The 20,499-nt window shown below is 36.3% G+C and overlaps 1 protein-coding gene across 4 annotated transcripts in view; it reads left to right on the forward strand.

Moving 5' to 3' along the window:
- Window positions 1-20,499, forward strand: part of USP16 (ubiquitin specific peptidase 16) — a 43,145-nt gene that overhangs the window by 13,397 nt on the left and 9,249 nt on the right. For 3 of the 4 annotated variants that reach the window (XM_072614933.1, XM_072614935.1, XM_072614934.1), the window contains exons 2-11: window positions 3,896-3,998; window positions 4,479-4,657; window positions 9,619-9,722; window positions 10,498-10,601; window positions 13,360-13,547; window positions 15,154-15,249; window positions 16,001-16,131; window positions 16,432-16,519; window positions 18,644-18,722; window positions 20,043-20,134. In XM_072614933.1, the coding sequence (XP_072471034.1) occupies window positions 3,938-3,998; window positions 4,479-4,657; window positions 9,619-9,722; window positions 10,498-10,601; window positions 13,360-13,547; window positions 15,154-15,249; window positions 16,001-16,131; window positions 16,432-16,519; window positions 18,644-18,722; window positions 20,043-20,134 (1,122 nt within the window). In that variant the 5' untranslated portion in view covers window positions 3,896-3,937. The remainder of the gene's footprint in view (window positions 1-3,895; window positions 3,999-4,478; window positions 4,658-9,618; window positions 9,723-10,497; window positions 10,602-13,359; window positions 13,548-15,153; window positions 15,250-16,000; window positions 16,132-16,431; window positions 16,520-18,643; window positions 18,723-20,042; window positions 20,135-20,499) is intronic. The other variant, XM_072614936.1, reaches the window with a different exon arrangement.

A 20,499-nucleotide genomic window follows, 5' to 3' on the forward strand; every position in this document is an offset into this window, starting at 1 on the left:
CCCTGAAGTATTATAGTCAGTTTTGCTGGGTAGGTGATTCTTGGTTTTAGTCCTAGTTCCTTTGACTTCTGGAATATACTGTTCCATGCCCTTCGATCCCTTAATGTAGAGGCTGCTAGATCTTGTGTTATCCTGATTGTATTTCCACAATACTTGAATTGTTTCTTTCTAGCTGCCTGCAGTATTTTCTCCTTGACCTGGGAACTCTGGAATTTGGCCACAATGTTCCTAGGAGTTTCTCTTTTTGGATCTCTTTCAGGTGGTGTTCTGTGGATTCCTTGAATATTTATTTTGCCCTCTGGTTCTAGAATCTCAGGGCAGTTTTCCTTGATAATTTCATGAAAGATGATGTCTAGGCTCTTCTTTTGATCATGGCTTTCAGGTAGTCCCATAATTTTTAAATTGTCTCTCCTGGATCTATTTTCCAGGTCTGTTGTTTTTCCAATGAGATATTTCACATTATCTTCCATTTTTCCATTCTTCTCTCTTTGTTCTGTGATTTCTTGGTTTTGCATAAAGTCATTAGCCTCCATCTGTGCCATTCTAGTTTTGAAAGAACTATTTTCTTCAGTGAGCTTTTGAATCTCCTTTTCCATTTGGCTAATTCTGCTTTTGAAAGCATTCTTCTCCTCATTGGCTTTTTGAACCTCTTTTGCCAATTGAGTTAGGCTAGTTTTCAAGGTGTTAATTTCTTCAACATTTTTTTGGGTCTCCCTTAGCAGGGAGCTGATCTGCTGTTCATGCTTTGACTTCATGTCTCTCATTTCTCTTCCCAGCTTTTCCTCCACCTCTCTAACTTGATTTTCAAAATTCTTTTTGAGCTCTTCCATGGCCTGAGCCCATTGGGTGGGCTGGGACACAGAAGCCTTGATTTCTGTGTCTTTGCCTGATGGTAAGCATTGTTCTTCCTCATCAGAAAGGAAGGGAGGAAATGCCTGTTCGCCAAGAAAGTAACCTTCTATAGTCTTATTTCTTTTCCCTTTTCTGGGCATTTTCCCAGCCAGTGACTTGACCTCTGAATATTTTCCTCACACCCACCTCACCTCCTGATCCTCCCAGCCCGTGTTTGTGGTCTGAGATTCAAATGCTGCTTCCAGCCTCAGGGCTTTTGGCGGGGGCAGGGCTGCTATTCAGTATGAGGTTATGTTCCGGTGCTGAGATCGGGGCAGGGCCACCTCTCAAGCTCAGTTCCCTCAGGGGGTTTATGCACAGACCTTCCGCAATGGATTCAGGCTCCCGCCCGCTTGGGGAGCCCCTGTCTGCAGCCGCCTCTCAGCTTCTACCTCCCGGGGGGGGGCCTGAATTATGGGGGCACCCCACTCCCCTCTCGACCTGCCAAAGAGACTCTCTCACCCACCCCTGTCACCTGTGGGTGGAGGGACTTGTGCGGCCGCTGGAGATCCCGTCCCTGAAGCCTGCTCGGATCTGTTTCTCTCGGTGCCTCAGCCGTGGCCGCAGCAGGTCTGGGCTGGGCTTTGTGTCTGCAGCCAGACGGACCTTTTGCGAGAGGTTTGCAGATCCCTCTGTGGGTGGAGGGACCTGCGTGGCTGCTGGAGATCCTGTCTGTGAAGCCTGCTCGGATCTTTTCCTCTCGGTGCCGGGGCCGCGGCAGGGCTGCACTCAGCTCCCAGTCCCGGCGCCCAGTCCCGGCGCCCAGTCCGCAGCGCGAAGGACCCCCCCGCGAGAGGTTTGCAGGTCTCTCTGGAACAGAAATCTCCCTCGCTCCAATGTTCCGTGGCCTCTGGGTGCGGAATTCGCCGTGAGTTACTTCCCTGTAGCCATTCTATGGGTTGTGGGTTCAGAGCTATGTGTATGTGCGTCTTTCTACTCTGCCATCTTGGCCGGTTTGATGTTTTTTCTAAGACCTTTTGGGCTGCTAGATGGCACAGTGGTTAGAGTGCTGGGCTTGGATTATGGAAGATTCTTCTTCATGAGTTCAAATTTGACCTCAAACACTTACTAGCCATATGACTCTGAGTGAGTCACTTAACCTTGTTTGATTCAGTTGCTGTTCTGCAAAATGAGCTGGAAAAGAAAATGGCAAACCATATCAGCATCTTTGCCAGGAAAACCCCAAATGGGGTCACGAAGTCAGACATGACCAAAAAATGACTCAACAACTAGGTCATTTTGGAGGTTATGGAGAAGAAAAGGCAGAAAGCTGCCTCTTACTTTATTTTCTGGGCTCTGCCTCCATTAAGTATAACAGCAAAACTCCAGATTACAGCAATAACTAGCAGGTCCTTGGGACTTTACCATAGGCAGGCTGAAGTTAGAGAGGTCCAAATTAGCACCATCATCTGGGAAGAGAAGCTTTGGGGTTCCCATGTGGGAAAGGGAGGATGCACCACCTTTCCCTCGGGTCCCAAGCAAATTGAAGCCATGTATCTCTTTCTTCAGGTTATTGTGATTCTAATACCTTCAACTTCTCCACTCAGGTATGGGGGTGGGAAGGGTGAGCAGTCCTTAATCTTTAAACCAGGGTTGTTGTACCACTAAGGAAAGAACTTGAGAGAGAATATGAGAAACCCTCATTGAAGAAGTAGATGAAGTGACAGGACCAGGGGACCTATAGAGTGTAGATATTCTGTTGAAATGAAAGGAAAGGGAGATATGGGCAGTAGAGTCCGGCCTGCACTTGGACAGGTGGCAGGGGGAATGGGGAGATGCAAGTGTAGAAGGGCTATGTGATCTCCCCTCCCCCTTCTAGCACATCATCCAATGACTCTTTTTCCTTAGATAGTCACATTCTTAGAAAAGGTTGTCTCCATTATATTTTCTCTTCCCACTCCAACTTTTCTCAGTCCTGTTAACCTCTGAGGTTTACACTGTTAATCACTCCTTGCTTCTAGGTAATCTTTCTTTCTCAGCTTTCACAACATGGCTCTTTCTTGAGATTTTCTTCTGACCTGTCTGATCATTCCTTCTCAAGTAGCTTGTTGACTCTGTGCCTTTTCCCCTATGCATGTGTGCCCCCAAGTTCTGTTCTTTCTCTGTCATTTCTTGGTGATCTCATCAGCTCCCATTGTGCTCATGGCTTTCAGGATGACTGCAGCCTCTGTTTCTGGATTAGGACTCTGCTCTGCATCCCCTCCTGTTCTCTTGGACGGGGTAGTCAGGCCTTGTTTGTTTTTGTTCTCTCTGTAGTTCAGGATTTCCTAATTCTGGATGGGGTAGGGTCAGACCTTTCCTCTCTCACAATCCTTGGCTTCTCCAGTTAAGATTGGGATGGATATATTAAAATGAAGGATCCCTTACTTTACAGAATGAAACCCTGAGTGTTTCTGTGAAGAATGTTTGAGTGCATTTTAAATGATTTGGTTTGCACGTACTGTTTTAAGCAGATGCATACTGTGGAATGGAAAGTGACCTTAGGTGTCATCAAATTCAATTTTATATTTGGTTTCAATATTTATTTTGAGATTTTATTTTTAATTTTATCCTCCAAATTTTTCTTAGTTTGTAAGAGTATAATGGGTCCCCTTGAGGGAATCATAGAGGTTACCTAGGGAAGCCAGTACTTTTAAAAAAGTGTTACTTTAAAGTATCATTTTCAGTAAAGCCTTTTGTCAAGAATTGAGTTTAATGTAGCTGAAAGAGCACTAGATGACTAAACTGAGAATCTGAGGCTTAGGGATCGTTTGTTCGTTAGTCCTGTAACTTAAGGCAAGTCATTTAGACTTAACTGAAGCGTTGAGTGAAATGAGAATAATAATACTAGTCATATCTGAGGATTAAATGAGATTGTGTGTGTGAAAATACTTTATAAACCATAAATTACTGTCAGAATAGAAATTATGGTATTTTCGGTATATCTTGGTTATTTTTCTGCTTCACAGATTTGATATATAATGTACTCACATTTTTGTTATGCTGTCTTTCTCGTATGTTCTAGGAGATTCTGTATGCATTATTAGGTAATCTGCAGAGTGCTAACATGGGAAAGAAACGTACAAAGGGAAAAACTGTGCTGGCTGATGATGCTGCTGAAATTTTAGGTATCATATATTGAATTTTTATGCCCTGAAATGTATTATTTCTCATCGTATTTCTTCATTAAAATGAGATATTAATTCTAGAAGGAAAACGTATCATGTATGTATGTCTTTATAAACTTTAAAATAAGGAGTTTGGTCTAAATTATTTTTAAAACATTTTATGTATGATAATATAAGTTTTATTGTTAAAATGTTCTGTACAGACAAAATTATAGTTTTTGTTATGGTATTTAAGAACTGAAAGTTTCTATATTCTACAGAAGATACACATATGATATTCTGACCCAGTTTTAGCATTCAGCATATAAAAGAACATTTGATGATGTGCTATGCAGCGATGTTTAGACTTATTTGCCATATTCTACAAAGGAAGTTTTGAAGCTTGAGTTTGAATTTTTTTGTATGTGTGATTGACATTTCAAAAGCAAAGTTGCCGTTAACAAAATATCTCCATTCTTTAATGCTCCTTTTTTTTAACAGAACCTCTGTGCAGACATATTCGAAAAGGATTAGAGCAAAATAATTTGAAAAAGTCTTTGATGAATGTGCAATGGAACGTTTGCCAAGAATGCAAGACTGACAACAGAACAAAAGATAAACCTGAAGAGGAGAATGAAGAAAGCCCTTCAGTCTGGCTGTGTCTTAAATGTGGCCATCAGGTATTGTTTTGCTTTTGTTTAAGAGGCAGCATGGTGTAGTGGATTTAGGAAACCATGGTTCAAATCCTGCCTTAAAACTGTGTGATCATGTTCCCTTAACTTCTGACAGTCTTAGTTTCATCATCAGTAAATTGGAGATAATAATTCTTGACTGTCTAACCTACAAGGTTGTTGTAAAGAAAATTCCTTACCAATTTTTAAGTGTCATATAAATATGTTATGTGACAAATAAATAATAAAGGGAAACAGAGCTATAGGGCTTCGAGCAAAATCATTTTGTTTACAGTTCTTATAACTGTTAACAAAGTGGGTCAGACTGACAATCTCAGTAAAGCCAGTAACCCCAAGGAGAAGGAGAACACTCTATCGATTCACAACAAAGAAAGTATCTTGGCAGGCAGGGAGAAAAAGTGATAGATTATAGGGTTGGGACAGGAACATTACAATTGGGTGTACTAAGAAAGATGGGCTAGCATTCACGTGAGGCTAATTACTGTCCCTCTTTAACTTAAGGAATATTCATTGTTTTATTGGACCCATCTATATCTTGTGGTCTTTGCTAGGAGATCACATCTACATGACTGGCTGTCTCCTTAGAAGAGATTAAAACTCCCCTAATTGTATTAGGACAGGCAAAGACAGATGATATGTCTCTTGGTGATGGTACCAAGTTAACTTGTGGAGCTTAAGGGACTCCTGTAGAAGAGATAATAACTTTCCTTTTAGTTATAATTTCAAACTAACCCAAAAGGGAAGCAAATTCCTGAGTGCAACTCAAAGACATAGAAAGGTAACTTTAGGAATTAAAGTAGTATTAATTTAATTTCTTCAGTTATTATTTGATGTGGAGATGCAGAACATTTTGCTGAAGTGAGCCAAAGAGATATTTTCCAAAAAATAGAACACAAGTGACTTAGTTTTTAAAAGAAGCTGAAGAAACATTTGTTGGAGTTGTTAATGAGCCTTGGACTTCATTATTCTTTTCATAATCACCGTACAGGTCACCATAGATCACCTGTATTTATGAGCTTCTTAAAATCTTTCAGTAGTACTGGGCTCCCCTGGATTTTTGAGGTTCTGAGCACAGTTTTTTTTTTAATTTCAGTGTTTTAATATTATGAAATAAAAGCATACAACCTTTACACATGTACCATTTATAATCTAAATAAGTTTACCATTTGTTTCGCTACAACTCTTTTATAATCTTATATAAAGTTTCATCTTTTAATTCAGGAAAGCTTCTATACAACCTTTCCTTTAAAGAAATTAACATCAAAATTAGTTTCACCTCTATTGATTTCTCAGTCTATTCACTTTAGCTTAGGCTAAGAGATTTTCAGCATATTACTTAATTTCTATATAGGAGCAGTAGCCATTCAGTTTTCTTTTTAGTTAATATTAAAGACACTCTGGAAAGAAGATGGGCAAAGAATGTGCAGCCTCAACAGACCTTGTTGCTATTCAAATATATTCCACTATTTAGTTGTCAGAGTGTATAGAGAGAGCCCTGTATGGCATCTCGACACAGAATGTTGAGACCTCAGAGCCCTGGTGTCTTTTGGGCTGGGCCTTCTTGTTGCTCTGTTCTCATCATGTCTGCTTATAGTGACTTCCAGATACGTTGCTGTAGTACTTGGCAAGCTGCATGTGTCGCTATTGAACTGGATCATGGCTAGCTTGTTTGCTTATGCTGGTCTTGACATTGTTGCTGACTTTCTTTCCTGTTGCTTGTGGGTTCCTGGCAAACTTTTTGTGTAATTTTGGGGTGGAAGAATTTTTTGTTGTAGTTGCTCATTGAATTTCTTGATAATTATTCAGCCTGGTATATTTTTTTGGTTTTCGTTGGAGTTAAGTGTCCCAAAGCAAATCAGTCTGCCTTGTTGTGACCTCTTGCCCTTGTTGTTCCTTTCTTAACTCCATTCTTGCATTCTCAGCTGCCTACTGGGCATCCCCAGCTGGATGTCCCATTAGTATCTCGAATTCAGCATGTTCAAAATAAAATTAATTTTTAAGCTTACCCTTCACCATACTTCTCTAGTTTTACTGACATGACCATTGTTTCTAGTCACTTGGGTTTGCAGCCTTAAAGTCATCCTTGGACCTTACCCATCACGTGTATGGTCATGGAATGTCATTTTCCCATAAGAAATGTCAAAAGAGACAATTTAGAGGAAACTTGGGAAAATGATGCCGAGCGAAGTGAGCAAAAATAGAACAGTTTACGCGATGATGCCAGCATAGAGGTCTTTCTCTTTAATGACAAAACTTGAAAGACTTTGGAACTGTAATACAATGATAAAACATGAGTCTAGAACAGTGCTTCTTAAACTGTGGGTTGTGATCTCATGTGGAGTCAAGTAACTGAATGTGGGGGGTCATGAAAAATTTGGCAACAGTAAAAGGTTTCTGATTGCACAGTGATGAAAAATTAATTCAAAATCAAATATATAATGAATGCAAGGTATTTCTGGCAGTGCTTCCCCATGTTGCATCATGTTACTTCACTGCAGCCTTGATTCTGAACATACAACACATACCTTTTGCACTGTGCATGCTGTCACACCATTCAATGCCAGCAAATGCTGCCAGAAACACCTCAGCTCAAATTCAAGACTTTTGCTTTTAATAATGCTAAAATTATATGTGTACCAAAGAATTGTTTTAAAATAAATTTATTTAGGATTTATTATCATTAAATGTTCAATTTGTATGCTTCTTTTATGTATCTGTATACCTGGGGTTGCATAAAGATTTCTTAGGCAGAAAGGGGTCACAAGTGGAAAAACGTTAAGAAGCACTGGTCTAGAAGACTGAAGATGAAACCTTCCATTCACATGATTCCAGAGAAGTGATGAATTTAAAATTCAGCCTGAAACATCCATTCAGGCTGAATTTTTTGCTGGATTAAACATGATAAGAGTTTTATTTTTGTTTCATGAGGAGCAGGAAGGGAATAGATTATAAATACATATAAAAATAAATAAATAAATTTGTTATTAAAAAAATTAATGTTTCAGGGGCAGCTAGGTGATGAAGTGAATACAGCACCAGCTCTGGTGCTAGGAAGATCTTAGTTGAAATTTGGCCGCTGACATGTGAAACATACTAGCTGTGTGACCTTGAGCAAGTTACTTAACCTCTATTGCTTCACCTCCCCCCTCCAAAAAAAAAGAATGTTTCTAACACAATTCTGATAGTTTTTATTCTATTTTCAAAAATCATCATTGACTCCTTATTGCTTCTAGGACTGGAATTCTTAACCTGGAATCTGTGAACTTCTTTCAAAAAATTTTGAAATCTGTATTTCATTATAATTAGTTTCCTTTGTAATCCTATGTATTTTATGCATTTAAAATGTTATTCTGAGAAGGAATGTCTAATGCTTCACCAAGCTGCCAAAGGGATTCATGACCCTAAAAATATTGGGAACTCCTGCTCTAGGATGAAATACACAAACTTTCAAACCTGACATTTAATCTTGCAAAATATGGTTCTCACCTAGCTAGCTTTCAAGGCTTCTTTCATATCATTCCCCTTCATGTACTTTATTCTAGTCGAATTTATCAACTAGTTCTTTAAATTTGACTTGCTAACCCCTCTCTCACTTCTCTTGCACATACTGAATTCCATGCCTGGAATGTATGTACTCCCCTCTTACCTCCACCTCTTAGGTTCCCCAGTTCCCACAGTACTCAGGTGCCAGTTTTTCTGTAATTCTTTTCCTGATTCCCAGAGGCTGACTCCCTCCTCAGATGACTACATCTTGTATTAATTCTTCAGTTGTTATAGGTTTCCTCTCAGAATATAAGCTCCATAAGGACAAGAAGTATTTTATTTTTGTCTTTGAATCCGCAATACTTAGCTTAGTGCTTTGTATATTGTTGTTGTCAATTAGGTCAAGAGCTTGTGAAGTTAGCAACATAAATATTATTTGTGTCTCAGTTGGTTAAGGTTTAAAAAACAAATTCTTTTGTGGTCCATATTGTAAATGCTTTAAAAAGAAGTATCACCTGACCAAAAGTTTGAATTGTTTTATCTGTTATAAACTGTGTTAAAAATGAAAAATAAAAACAATAAAATAAAATAAACTCAGTTCTTTCTGACTCCAGGCCCAGTGTTATATATCCACTGTTCCACCTAGCTGTCCCAGGGTTAAGTCACTTATCCAGGGTCACATAACTACTAAATGAGGCCAGATTTGAATTCATGGAGAAGAGTCTTCCTGACAGCCTGGCACTCTATCCACTCTGCCACCTAGCTACCATGCTTATTATATAGCGGGTACTTAATATTTATTGCCTTGAACTGAAAAGTTTAAGTGAAAGGTAAGGTTAACTTAAACTAAGGTTAGGAGGGAATGGAAAGGGAGAATGATTGTGAGAAATACTTTTAGAACATGACATTTATTTTTATAAATATCTACATATATAAACATATAAAGAACATGTTTACATATGCGCATACATGAATAAAATTAACTCAGTCACCAACATGCATGAACATTTTCATAAAGTACAGAAAAAGAGGACTGTGTTTAAAGTCATTGATCTAGTACATGCAGCTTGTTTTTTCATTACATATTAAATTTAGCCTAGTACCCAAACCTCCCTGCTTTCTTTATGTCCTCACTTTGCTGTGATTTAAAAAATTTTTCATTGACCCTCTTTTCTTGCTTTTTTCCTCTTTTTTCATCATTATCATACTTCCCTACAACACCCCCCACGCCTCCAAAAAAAGAAGTCTTTCTTTATAACAAGTGAAGATGTATCTGACTTTTTTCATAATTACTTTTCAAACTTGAATTTTAGCCGTAATTATTTTGGAGACTCTTAAGTTTTAATAAAAATTGAAGTCTTAACGTTTCATTTTTTTTAAAGCAGCCAGTCATCTGTTCCTTGTTCATGTTAGCTTGTGAATTCTTCTGTAAACTTTTGTAATTTTCAGCTTCTTCCTTTCTCTAGGGTTGTGGCAGAGATTCTCAAGGACAGCATGCTTTCAAGCATTACACCACACCAAGATCAGAACCCCATTGTCTGGTGCTTAATTTGTACAACTGGAGCGTGTGGTGAGTTTGGGGAACTATTGAGTATGTTTGATTGCAAAAGACTTTGAATGAGTGAGGATAGATATATTTGAAAAATCTCTAAAAAGTAAACAGTTAATTTTATGCAAAATATATTTCAAGAAGGTAGACTATGTAATAATTTCTGGTAGAATTCTAGTTAATGATTGTATGCAATTCTGCATTGCAGAAATGTGTTAGGAAATTATCTTTTTTTATTGTATGTAGTTCTTAAAGTGATCACAATTCAGTGTAAAATTCAGAGATATTGAGAATAAATGACACTTTCAACAATATCCTTGCAGGCAAATAAACATAAGTTGTATTGTATTCTAGTGTGTGCATAGTAGGATGTTTTAAAGTATTTCCGAGATGCTGGCCTTTCAAATAGGATTCACCCAACATAAAGTATTGCTTAATTGTAAGATCTGGTAAATATGCTGATGTTGAACTTTACCTTGAAATTGGTTTATACAAAACTCATTAACATTTTTCATTTCAAATCATCATTCCACTAATAGGTTAAGTTTGGATTTTTGTTGATATTAGACTGTTTTTGAAATCTTGCCTAACATGATAACAGAAACAACTTTATTCAACATGTATGGAATTCTAAAAAAAATTTACTTATGTAATATGACAAAAATGCTTTTTTCTTTTTATAAGATTTGACATCTAAAGTTAATGTCTTAATTCTAAGACCTATGAGGTTTGGTTTTTTATTTTGTTTTGTTTTGGTTTTGGTCATTGTTTTCTTCTGGTACTTTTTGGGAGGCAGGTGTTACTTGTGTGATGAGGAGGTCCAATATAACAGCTCAAGTCGATTGGGTCAACTTGTGGATTATATTAGAAAACAAACCAATGTCAAAACTCCAAGATCAGGTAAAGTTTTGTAGTGGATATATATTTTTTAATATTGCTCTACACTTAAGCAGATGGGTGAATCTTATAAGGTTTAGATCTGACTCTTTATCATTAAATATTGAATTCTAATTATATGGGACTCTCATTATAATAGTTTTTAGCATCCATGCTGTGGGGTATATAGGGTTGTAATTATCTCATGTGAAAAAAGTGCTCTTCTCTTAAATAACATCCCAAGACTTATGCAGAAATATCTTATCTAGAATAACGTCCAGAGTATCTTACGCAGCATTTACTAGGTCCTGTTAAAATCAGACTGTAAATAGTAGTATTACAAAGTACCAATTAATTCATTGGAATGACATGTTTTCCTTGTATTCATGTTCACTCGGTTCTCTGACTCATCTTCATTTTAGATGTAATTGTGTTTAAATGAGTACAGGAATGCTAAATATGTCAAAATATGAGACCATTGCAGAAGTTTGCTTTGTGTTGTTTTTCCATGTTATCTGTTTTAACAGTAAAACAATGAGTTGTTGTTAATGGTATATTAAGAGTGCAAGTGGCCTCTTTGGTGAATAATATGTTATTGAACTATTATTTTAATTTGCACTTGAGTTGTAAAGTTAAGATGACCTTGAAATTGTTTCGGAATTTTTTGGTCTGCTGTCTTCCCTTTGCTAAATCACAGAATTGGTTTTTGGAATAATTGCATTTTAAAACTTTTCTTTTGTGTCTCCATTCTTCTCTATTTTTCAAGAACTTTGCCCATTTGTAAAGACTGAAAAATAATAGAACCGCAGATTTGTAAATGTCTTCATATTCCTCAGTGTCAAAACTAGTGCTTACATAAATTCAACAAAATTCCCTCAACAAATTAAAAATAAATAAATAAAAATTACTCTCATTTACATAACACTTTCCACAGACTTTGTGATGTAAGCAGAAGAATCATGTTAACCAAAAAAATCATAAGTCCATGAGACGTCACAATTGGATTTATTGCAAGAGAAATGAACATGCATGTGGGACTCCTATACCAAGGACAAAGTAATTCACAATCTAGGCAGAAGCTTCAATATTTATGAGTTACAAAAAGGGCAGTCTCATGGGCAGAGTGAGGCTTCACCCTGTCCTAATTGGGAGTGGCATAGGATGAGGAAGGGAGCAGTAGAGGAGTAAGTAGCATTTTTTTTCCTTGGGAAATGCTCAACTGTGAAGATATGATGATCTGCTTACCTACAAGGGTCTCAGGTGCATATCAGTCTGGTGCGGACTGACTGGCCCCTGTTTTGGAGCTGGTTCAGCCCTCAAGAACACACTGAGAGCCTCAGTTAGAGATTGAAATTAATCAGCATGGGGAAGGGATGGAGCTGGTGGGCTTCATCCTAGACTCTTTCTGGTTCCTGCACACCCCAAGGCCAGTGTTTCTGGAAAATACCTGGTTAAGTTGGCTTTGGGGCAATAGGCAGCACTGTTTTAATCATTGGAGATACAGAGATATTCAATAGTACAATCTTGCCCTCAAATTGCTTATGATCTAATGGAGGATATTATATGACATGTTCATAGATAGGTGTGATCTAAGGTAGAATGTGATAAATACAAAAAAGAGATCCAGACAAAGTTGTACAGGAAAATTTAAGGAAGTAGGTAAGTATTTCCCCTCATTTTCATCTGAGGTGGACTTTAGGGAACATAAGGTGTCACCTGAGCTGGGGACTGAGGGAAGATGGGGATTTCAACAAGCATACATGAATAAAGTGTGCAGGATGGTCTGCATGAATGTACAGGTTGTTAAAGGACAAGATGGAATAGCAGCATCTCTGAGGGAAGAATGAGAGTGAGAATCAAGGGGAGGAATGGTGTGAAGTGTTGCAGAGAGGGCTAAAGAAGCTAAGGACTGAGAAAAGGCCACTGAATTGGTCAGCTTGGTAACTTTAAAAGAAGAGGTTTAGTAGCTACATTGGGAAGGGGTTGGTACCGATTGTGCCAGGCACTGTGCTAAGCACAGTGAATGCAAATAAGGAGAATAAAGACAGTCCCTGCCGTCAAGCAGCTTACAATCTAATGGGGGAAGACTATACAGAAAAGAATCTGAAAGGGAGAAGGACTTTGGCCGCCAGCTGGTGCCCTGCGCAGGGCCAAGAAGGTCATATAGTCAAAACCAAGCAGAGCAGCTGATGGAAAATGAAGAAATGGAATCATCAAGTTTAGAACTCTCTTTTTAGAAAGTGAATAGTGAGGGAGTAGAGTTGTACAAGATTACAGTGGGATCAAACGAAGGTTGGTTTGTTTTTGTTTAACCTTATCGGTAGGCGATGATGAAGAATCCAGAAGAAAAGTAGGATGGTGGAGGAAGTCTCATTTGTCTTCTGATACTAAAGCAAAGGAGGAGAAGGTAGGAGGGACAAAGAGAGATATTGGAAGTAGCGGGAGCTTGTAACAGATGACCTCATTATAAATGAATGAAGAAGAGTCCACCTACTACAAGAAGGGTGCAGGTTGGGAACTTAACGAAAGGTCTGGAACAACCCCATGGAGATTTTGAGAGGGCATCAGAAAATACATAAAAGGAACTATTGAAAACTTTATCAATTCATTTATACTTGATATAACATATCAATAAATTCTGTAATTCTATAAATAAAAAAATTAATAAAATCAGATTGGTCCAGATTGAATTATAGTGTTAAAATTTACAAGTATAGTCACATTCTTATTAATCCTTTATGTAACAGTAAATGTTTTACACTTTCTTAAAACTTTTCTTTAGCATCAAAAGATCAAGAGAAAACTGAAATTGAAAACAAAAAATTAGAAAAAGACAGCAAAAATGAACAGGAGAGAGAGAAAAAGGAAAACATGACTAAAGAAAATTCTCCATTGAATTCTACTACTCAAATGACTGTGAAAGGACTCAGCAATTTGGGGAATACATGTTTCTTTAATGCAGTTATGCAGGTAATCAAGTGTTATTCATCCTTATGCTTCCCACCATTTTATAGGACTTACTGATTAAAATGCCCAAGTATTTTATAAAATATTTTGATGCACCTCATGAGATGAATGAATGAAATGTTTTATTTTTCTATAACTTCATGTGCTTTTAGTATCATTTATATTAAATATTTTAATACTTTGATAGATCTTTGATATCACATATGTGTATTTCCTTTCCAAAAGTGCAAATCACAAGCCATTTATATCTCCTCAACATTTGTAGTGATCTCCCAAAAATTTAAAGAGAGAGCTTATTTAAGATCCTGGGGTCCTTCCTTGTCTAGATATTTTGACATTCCTTAGGTATTAATACAACACCCAGGATATTCATCTTTGCTCTTGATACATGGATAGCCCAGCTCCTTTCCCAGTCATACATCCCTAATTAGTTTTATACTGTTTCTGGTGCTCGTGTTGATAATTTGCTCCAGCCTATTTATAGGTTTCTCTCATTGCCCTTTTGGTGAGCTCTTGCTTGAATTCAGAGACTGGTCTTCTGGATATATATAGCCAAGTAGCATAGTTGGAAGAAATTTTTTTAAGAGAGGCTGCTTGGTAGTAGATAGCTAGCTCAGAATCAGGAAGTCCTGGCTTTATCAAGCTCCACTGCTGACATATACTGATCCTCAGCAAGTCACTTTTAACTTCTTAGTGTCCTAGGTAACTTTCTAAGACTATTACAGAATGGTTCCTGAGCAGTATTTGAAATTTCTTTATCAGGAGCTCCATATATCAAACTCCACTAATTGAAATAAAAATTGAAATTGAAATAAAAATTGTGAGCTTACAATTTAATTCTAATTAATTCTTAATTAATTAGAAACTGAAAATAAATGTTAGAGTAAGAGGTAAAAACTGATATTTATGGGAGAAAGAATTACATGCCTGTTAAGATCAGTGCGATATTTTAAAATTGATCTTATGTTAACTAGATTATAAACTAGTCAACATTTACTTAGCACCCATTGATAAGTGAGCTCTCAAATTACTTTGAGAGTTTTAATTTGCAACCTTCTGTTATTATTAAATCATACAAAGTCAGATTGTGTTAATTGGTATTTTAATACAAATGTCATAACTGGACATATTCAGGAAATTTGGTGCTACCGTGAGAAAAAATTTTTTCAAGTTATTTTATTGGTTGAACATTGAACAAATTAAAAAAAGTTAAATGGAAAACAAAATTCTTGCAAATTTATAATTCCTGAGCCTAAATGTGAAAAGATGTCTTTATGCCTTAAGGTTAGTAGATTGCTTCTGTTTGAAAGTAGAATATAATTATTATATCTTAATATAACTCTAATTTCAAGAAAGAAATACATTTGTAACACTTTGACGTGGCAGGTAGAATGTACCTGTAGCTTTTGCCAATTTAGAAATAAAGTTACTATACATTTTTAGAGGTGTAATTCTTTTGTTGTTTTTCTTTTACAATTTACCTTACTCAAGTCTAAAACTATATTGAGAAATTAAGCCCTAATCTTTTGTTTTTTGCTTTCTGTTCTTGTTCATTTCTTACTTTTCATTTAAAGTAATTTGTCTTTTTTCTTTCCCCATTCTTTTCCAGAATTTGTCACAGACTCTAGTCCTAAGGGAACTACTGAAGGAAGTAAAAATGTCTGGAACAATAGTGAAAATTGAACCACCTGATTTATCCCTAACAGTATGTATTTTTATTTATGCTTATGATCAGAATTTTCTTTCTTTGAAATAAATAATTATCTTCTAAGATTAAAAAATATTTTTAAGTGCTTAGTATGATGTTCTTGGTTCCCAAGTTCATAACATTTATAGGTTAGTAAAACTGATTAAATAATTATGAAGCCTTTTTTATAATTTTGAAGAGTTGTATGTTATATGTATATCTTTTATGCATCTGTCTGCTTACTTACATGTTTTATTCTAGAGAATGCTACTGACTTGGATGTCTTGGCAGGCATTGCAAAAAATGTGTCTTATTCATAAATAAAAAGAAATTTTAATTTTTTACTCTTATTTTGTTTTAATTTATGCATTCTGAACTCATCAGTCTATAAATGGAAATAAACACTTTTTAAAACTGAAAATTATGAAGATAAACATGACATAAAACTGAAAGGCCAGAAAATAGAATTAGTTAAAAGTGAACAATTTGTAGAATAAGGAAACAGTATGGTGGAGTGAGTAGAAAGAGCATTTGGCTTATAGTCAGAGGACGTGGGTTTGAATCCTGCTTCTGACAAATTACCACCTGTGTGACTTGTAAACTTGTAAGCAAGTTTCTCTCCGGGTCTGAGTTTCCTCATCTGTAAAGTAAAGGATGGGATTGGATGGTTTCCGTGGTCTCCTTTGTTTTTGTTTTACTATAAATGTTTTAAATAAATAACTATCCTTAATTTTGATTGAAAAAAGCAATTTTTATTTTTTGCATTCAGGAACCTCTAGAAATAAACCTTGAGCCTCCAGGTCCTCTCACTTCAGCCATGTGCCAGTTTCTTAATGAGATGCATGAAACCCAAAGGGGAGTTGTGACGCCTGAAGAGCTGTTTTCTCAGGTCTGTAAAAAGTGAGTACCTGCTCAGACTGTATATTGACCATGAGTCGAATACCACCCATGACACGTTTTTGCTTGGAAATAATACAGAAAAGATATGATCACATATTCTGTTAGGTGAGCAAATATATTCTGTTATTTTTCTGGTATTATCAAAATAGTAAGTAGAAATTAGGTCTTCCAAAGAAGATATCAGATTAAATAGAAGTTAAAATAAACTGGAAAGACTCCAGAATTAGAGATGTGATTATTGGAATTTTGTAAATGTAGCTTCATATTTTTGTGGTTTTTGCTTTTTTTTCATGTAAATAGGGCAGTGCGATTTAAAGGTTCTCAGCAGCAAGATAGTCAGGAACTGCTCCGGTATCTACTGGATGGGATGAGAGCAGAAGAAATCCAGGTAAATATGTCATTGTAAAATTTGTTTTTTTGTCTGATCATTTATGTACCATTGAGTTAGTAATAGAATTTTAAGGCTGGCAGTGAATGAATGAATAAAACATTTAAGTGGTAACTGTGCAAAAGTACTTTGTTTAGTCCTGTGAATGCAAATAGACAGCCCCTGCTCTCCAGGAGCTCACCTTCTAATGGGGAGACAACACATGGAAGGTTTCAGCTACAAGGTGGGGGAAAGGTCCCATAGTCTAAGGGGCAGTGTCAAAGTAGATGGTAGTGTTTCTTCTTTAATGTTGTTTCCATTGATAAATTCACAGCTGTTTGTGATATTGAACCATTTGTTGTGTGAGGAATTTGGTGAGAAGAATTTTTTTTTCTGGACCTTTAGTAGTGTGACTGTAGCACAGTTGTCTCCACTAGGTTTGCTTCCCAAGCTGATGGCAGTAGGCTAGTAGCATTGTTATTTCCAAGACTCTTGGATTCAGAGTCCTGGATTATGTCCATCAGAGTCAGAGGGAGGATATGAGGGTTGAGTCAAAGTGAGTCTGTTGGTTTAGAGGACACTTCGCAAGGCTCTTGGGCCTGAGGGTCTTGGGCTGTGTCTATCAGGAACTGAATAGAGAAAGTGATCAAGGTAGTGGTGGTTTGACCTTCCTGGCACAATGTTTACTTATGTCTTCCTTTGGGTGCCCCATTGCTTCCACTAGGCTGGCCTACCTGCCTGTGAGTGGGAATGCAGTGATGAAATACAATTTTGGTTCTTGCATTTCTTGGAACTTTTCACTCCATTATGTGTTTAATTAAAAAGGTTTTGGAAGGAATTAGAAAACAAGAGCATGTTTTCAGTTTCTTAATGTTTTAATAATTATTAAATATCATCAATTTTACTTTGGTGACATTTTTCATTTCTGTAAGGGCTTTTAGTCCACCAAAAAAAAGGTAAAATGCAGATGAAATTGTTTAAAAAAAGTTATGTGTGATTAGTCCCTTAGAAACAGAAGTTCCTTTTTACTGTAATAATTTTTAAGGATTATTAAGTCTACTACTCCAGAGTACTCATGAGGACACATACTTTCCCATTTCTTGATACAGGTGACACACAGAAGTGGTGTGAGATATACATTTGTAGGCAGTCAATATCTGGGTTGGTTTTGCTGTGTTTAATTTTTATAAGAATGCATTTTCTTTTGGTTTGGTGTGGCAAGGTTTTTTGGTTGTTTTTTTGTTTTGTTTTGTTTTGTTGTTAATGCACAGAAAAGACCAAAAGGAAGTTCAGAGAAAGATGCAGACAAACAAGGCAGCTTTGGAATTGACATGTTAAATTTATGATATACTTTTTTAAAAAAAAGCTGCAATCCTTTTTTTTCTCTTTTACATGGAAATGTTTGTTAATATGTCTCTAATTCAGTATAATGGGGCAGCTAGGTGGTGCAGTGGATAGAGCACCAGTGCAGGAGTCAGGAGGACCTGAGTTCAAACCTCACCTCAGACATTTGACACTCACTAGCTGTGTGGCCTTGGGCAAGTCACTTAATCCCAACTGCCTCATTCTGGGTCATCTCCAGTTATCCTGATGAATATCTGGTCACCGGATTCAGATGGCTCTGGAAGAGAAGTGAGGCTGATGACCTGCACAGCCCACCCTCACTCAAAACAAAGTCAAGTGCAAGTCATGTCATTACTTCTTTGATGGCACAAAACACACACAGTTGAACACACACAGTTCAGTAAAATAAGGACTTTAGAAAATAATTTAACTGTAAAAAGGGATAACTGAGCAGACAATTTCCTAAGCATTAGAAATATTTTGAATTGTGCCTATATTCCAAATTTTTAGTAGGATTTTGTTATAAGGCCTTTTACTTAGAGTTATTTTTGTCAAGCATTGTGATTTTAAAGTACACATATGCATATATAAAAGGTAGAGGGGTGGTTTGCTAGTTGAGATATTTCAGTTCTTACCCTAACCAATAAGTTTCACCCTTGGGAGTTGTCAAGAATAAAAAGATGATTGGTTCTTACAGTTGTTTTATTGTAGATAGTATTTTATAGTCCTCTTTTAAAATGTGATTATTCAGACATTAATAAAACATAATCATAGTATATGTACTTATTTCATTATTTTCAGAGAGTAAGCACTGGTATTCTTAAAGCATTTGGCAATTCCACTGAAAAATTAGATGAAGAACTTAAAAAGAAAATTAAAGGTAATATCTGATTTCTGGAACAAAAATACCAAAGTAAAATTCTCTTATTTTTTAGATACTGGGTTGCTAGCATATTTTTGTTTCTTTGAGGATGTTTTATATATGGAATCTTTGATGCTTGCACTTTTGCTGTCAGTGAAGCAGTTCAAATATGGACATACCAGAAAAGGAAAATTATGGTGTGCTCTAGTTGTATAATAATATGTATTAGGGAAGTTAAACTTGTGGCCATTCCCATTTTGCCTGCTTTATGGTACTTAAAGCATTGGAAGTTGTTTTAATTGATTTTTCACCTCTCGATGATGCCCTTTGGGTCTAGGCCAGTAACACAGGTCATTGGCACAGCTGTGCCTTAGACACATCTCTGTTACCTCGATGACCAGGTTGATAAATATTTAGTGTCTGCAAAAAATGGTTCTGCCTTGATTTAACTTCCATGAGGGTAATATAGTGGAAAGGAGGAAAGGAGAAAATGCTTTTTGGCTTATATTTGGTAGCTTTTTTTCTAAAAAGGAGTACCTTCCTCAAAGGCTCAGCTCACACGCCACATCCTACAAGAAAGATTTGTTGTTGTTTGTGCTTCCTGATCCATAATTGTCTTGTATGTTCTTTGGATACATTTTGTATTTATTTTTCTGTATATGTGCTGCTTCACTTCAGAATGATGTAAGCTTCTTGAGGACAGGAATGCTTTCCTTTTTTGTCTTTGTGTCCCAAGTCTTACACATGCCTGATATGATGTGGGAGTTTGTTCAGTTGAACTGAATGAAGGAAGGGCATATATTCCCTTAGCATATTTTTTATAACCATATTGTAATTAGGTAAAATTAGTTAATAAACCAAATCTACTACCCCTCAAATATCAGAATTTCTCATTTAATTCTTTTCTAGTAGCATAGATTCATAGAATTTTAGAGATACTGATTTTAGAGACCTTTGAATAATGTTTTCCTCTCCCATTTTTTAGATGAAGTAACTGAGACCCAGGGTGTTTATAATGTTTGAGGTCACATTGATAGATGGTGGAAGAACAGGGATTAGAGAATATTTCTTCTGACCTCTAGTTCTCCCTGTTGATTATACCACATTTCTACTTGAAGTTGATACTATATTCCTCACTAAATAGTGTATGATATTGTGTTTAGGTTCCTAGAACAACTTTAGCTGGGTCAAGGGTAAAAGTACTTTGAAAGTTTGTTCATCAGAATACCTTAAATTTCATACAATTTATAAGGGTTAATCAATGTGCCCTCCAGTTTGCTTTTCTCCCTAGTTTCTTTTGTCTGTTTTATAGTTATTTCGTTAAATCCTTTATTATAGAGCATGAAAAAAAAAAGGCAATGCCAAGCTTTGTGGATCGAATATTTGGTGGCGAACTAACTAGTACGATCATGTGTGAAGAATGTAAAACTGTAAGTAGATTGATTATGAATAGATTTATTGAATATATAAAATATAAGTTTAAATTTCTACGTTATAAATAAGGTTATAACTTCCAAACTTCATTATTATCATCATATATGTTCAGGTATATGTGGTAGTATGTAAAGCTAATTTTAAAAATCCTTGGCCCCTACCCTATCTCCTAGTTACATGGTCATCTTTCTTTCCATTAATTTGTACTTGTAGCTTGGTGGTACAGTAATAATGATAATATAATGATGTGATAACAGTATATTTTAATGAAATGTATTTTAATTTTAGTAATTAATTGGATATTGACAATGTATTTTTAAATTATATTTCTATCTGATATCATTTTGTTCCCTGTACCACA

The sequence above is a fragment of the Notamacropus eugenii genome, chromosome 5 (genome assembly GCF_028372415.1).
Source record: "Notamacropus eugenii isolate mMacEug1 chromosome 5, mMacEug1.pri_v2, whole genome shotgun sequence".
NCBI lineage: Eukaryota > Metazoa > Chordata > Mammalia > Diprotodontia > Macropodidae > Notamacropus > Notamacropus eugenii.